This window comes from Rhincodon typus, chromosome 18 (genome assembly GCF_021869965.1).
Source record: "Rhincodon typus isolate 14 chromosome 18, sRhiTyp1.1, whole genome shotgun sequence".
NCBI classification, from domain to species: Eukaryota; Metazoa; Chordata; class Chondrichthyes; order Orectolobiformes; family Rhincodontidae; genus Rhincodon; species Rhincodon typus.
In genome coordinates, this window is record NC_063349.1 from 48,596,863 (window position 1) to 48,600,025 (window position 3,163).

Below are 3,163 nucleotides of genomic sequence, written 5' to 3' on the forward strand. Positions count from 1 at the left end.
GTCCCCCCTTTCTCTGTTTCTCCCCTGTCACTCTGTCTCTCTGTCCCCCCTTTCTCTGTTTCTCCCCTGTCACTCTGTCTCTCTGTCCCTCTCTGCCTCTATCTCTCTGTTTTTCTCTTTCTGTGGCCACACTGCAGTCACCACCCAATTCCCTTGATTAAAAATAAACACCAAGGAATGTTTTCCGCGTTGAGAATGATGCAGACGTAAAACTGTCATGTTGCTCAGGACAGCATTGGCTCAGTTTCCCGTGCCTCGCCTTTGGAGCAGGAGGTTATAGATTCAGGCTCAGCGCCCGGGGACTTGGCTTCAGCTCTTACCAGGAACAGCCCTTTCATCGTTTTATTCACTGTTGGAGGAACATCCTTTGGGAGATAAATACAGGTCATTGCCCAGCCGTGCTGTTGGACAAGCACACACAGAGTAACGTTCAAAAGTCAGAGTTTTGGAAAAGCCCCCTTCCTTGCCCTTACACCCCCCCAGCCTCAAGCCATTAGCACCCTTAAGACTCAAATTTAAGTCGGATTATTTCACCTAGCATACTCTCATACAACAGGGCGTTACCAAGTATTTTGGAGATATGATTCCTTTAAGATTGTCTTGAGGGTCAGGAAGTCATGTGATACCAACTGACTCTCAGTTTCACACTTGCCTCTGAACAACACGTTCAACTGTCAGATCAGGGTTTAAGGCCTTTTTGTGCTACTGGGGAGTGCTGCATTGTCAGAGGCACTCAGTTTTTTTTTTAATGTGGGTGTCACTGACTAGGCCAGCATTTATTGCCCATCCCTAATTGCCCAGAAGGCAGTTAAGAGTCAACCACATTGCTGTGGGTCTGGAGTCACATGTAGGCCAGACCAGGTAAGGATGGTAGTTTCCTTCCCTAAAGGACATTAGTGAACCAGATGGGTTTTTCCCGACATCGGCAATAGATTCATGATCATCATTAGATTCTTAATTCCTGATATTTATTGAAATCGAATTCCACCATCTGCTGTGGCAGGTTTCGAACCTGGGTCCCCAGAAAATTATCTAAGTCTCAGGATTAACTGTCTAGCAATAATACCACTAGGCCATTGCCTCCCCTAGGTGATTAAGACAATAAACCAAGATTCTAGCCAGCTGCTTCAGGGCATGATTAACAATCCTGACACTGTTCAAAGATGAACGGAGCCTTCTCTTGGTGTTGGCAATAGACATCACTTTTATAAAAAAGCAAAGTAAAATTGATCAACTGCTTATCTTGTTTTTTGTGGAATCTTGCTGTGCACCAAATTACACAATAGTGTTTGCACTTTAGAATTCTGACAGTGTGGGAGCAGACTTGTCAAGTCTACACAACTCTTCCAAAGATCATTCCATCCCAGACTCCCCTCCCTACAATCCTGCCTTTCCCCATGGCTAACCCAACTAGCCTGCACACAATGGGGCAATTTAGCATGGCTGATCCACCTAACCTACATATCTTTGGACTGTGGGAGGAAACCAGAGCATCCAGAAGAAACCCACACAAACACAGGGAGAAACTCCACTCAGACAGTGGAATTGAGCCGAGAGTCCCCAGCCCTTTGAGGCAGCAATGCTGACCACTGAGCCACTGTGCCACTATCACATAAAGCACTCTTAACCGATAGATTCATAGTGGTTTGTTGTGTTTTCTGACCACTCAACTCATTGAACCCATTTTGACTCTCCATAACCAATGTAGCTCGTTCCCCCTCACTGGCCCTTTCCCTGCATTCCTTCAACTTTTTTCCCCTTCATATGGTTATCCAATACCTGTTTTTAACCACAATTGAATCTGCCTCCCCTCTGGAGGACAGGATTCCAGTGCTTCACAATGCTTTGGATGAAGAGATTTTCTCCTTCTCTCGGTCCAAAATGGTCCAGCCCTTACCCTCTCGTTTTCACCTCTCTGGCCCGCAGAGAAGCAGCCTCTTGGTATCTCTCCTGTTGAGCCTTCTTCTAGTGAGGATGACCTGCTGAAATTGGAGATGGAGCACTTTGGGAGGGCTGAGGTTGTGTTGCAGGACTGTAAGCTGTTCCACTCTCTCTAGGTCAAAAAGACAATGGAAGCAACTCTGCAGACGATACAGGACATGGTGACCATTGAAGATTATGATGTCTCAGAGTGTTTCCAGCACAGCCGGTCAACGGAGTCAGTCAAATCCACGGTGTCCGAAACTTACCTGAGCAAGCCCAGTATTGCAAAAAGACGAGCCAATCAGCAAGAAACCGAGCAGTTCTATTTCATGGTGCGTATCCTTGCCTGTTTGCGATGGTAAAGTAGGCTCCACGGAATGGTTCACACGGGGTGAACATTCATTGTCTCTGTTCTCAACAGAAACTCAAAGAGTACCTCGAGGGCAGCAACCTCATCATGAAGCTGCAGGCGAAGCATGACCTGTTACACCACACCCTCGGGGAAGGTAAGCTACCGTTGTCCAAGGCTATGGGTCTCTCTCTCTGTCTCATGTGCTTTCTCCTTTCATGCCGGTTGGAGTGAGATCAGCTCCCAACGTCTTCCCAAACCCCACCAGCGTCCACACGCCAAGGTACAGCAAGGCCCAATTTGTTGTTCTATTTTTAAAATGAGTCTTCCCAAAGTTGTAATGTTGCAGCCACACTGGGGCCGAGTGGCCTCCTTCCATGCCATAACACTGCTGTAATTCTCTAAGATTCTGCAAAAGGATGAGGTCGTTCAGCCCTCTGAGTCTATTCTACTTTTTGATTAGAACACAGCAGAATTGTCTTTCAACTCTATTTACAGCCTCAATTTCCATGCCCCTGGCCAGGAGATAGGTTTTAGTGAATATTTTAACCTAAACACTGCAGTGAGATTTCACCCTTAAGTCTTCATACATACTCAAGCGTTTGTTTGCTACAGTATTGGAACCACCCTCACCAATACCCTTCTAAACTCAATTTAAAAGCAAATATACCCTTTAAAAAAATCCACTTAATCTTGTTACTACACCGCATTTATGGCAGCTGGCTTTGTAAATGGTATTTATCCTGAAATCAAATCGTGGTGCCCTATTTTAATAAAATGCAGCTGAAAAGATATTTGCTAAGTGCTAACAAAGTGTGGAGCTGGATGAACACAGCAGGCCAGGCAGCATCAGAGGAACAGGAAAGCTGACGTTTCGGGTCAGGACCCTTC

At 46.0% G+C, this 3,163-nt stretch overlaps 1 protein-coding gene across 1 annotated transcript in view; it reads left to right on the forward strand.

Annotated features, from left to right (window-relative positions):
* The window catches only part of LOC125485390 (SLIT-ROBO Rho GTPase-activating protein 1-like), a 24,933-nt gene that overhangs the window by 8,258 nt on the left and 13,512 nt on the right, over window positions 1–3,163 (forward strand). The window contains exons 4-5 of the mRNA XM_048607943.1: window positions 2,058–2,255; window positions 2,345–2,429. Of these exons, the coding sequence (XP_048463900.1) occupies window positions 2,058–2,255; window positions 2,345–2,429 (283 nt within the window). The remainder of the gene's footprint in view (window positions 1–2,057; window positions 2,256–2,344; window positions 2,430–3,163) is intronic.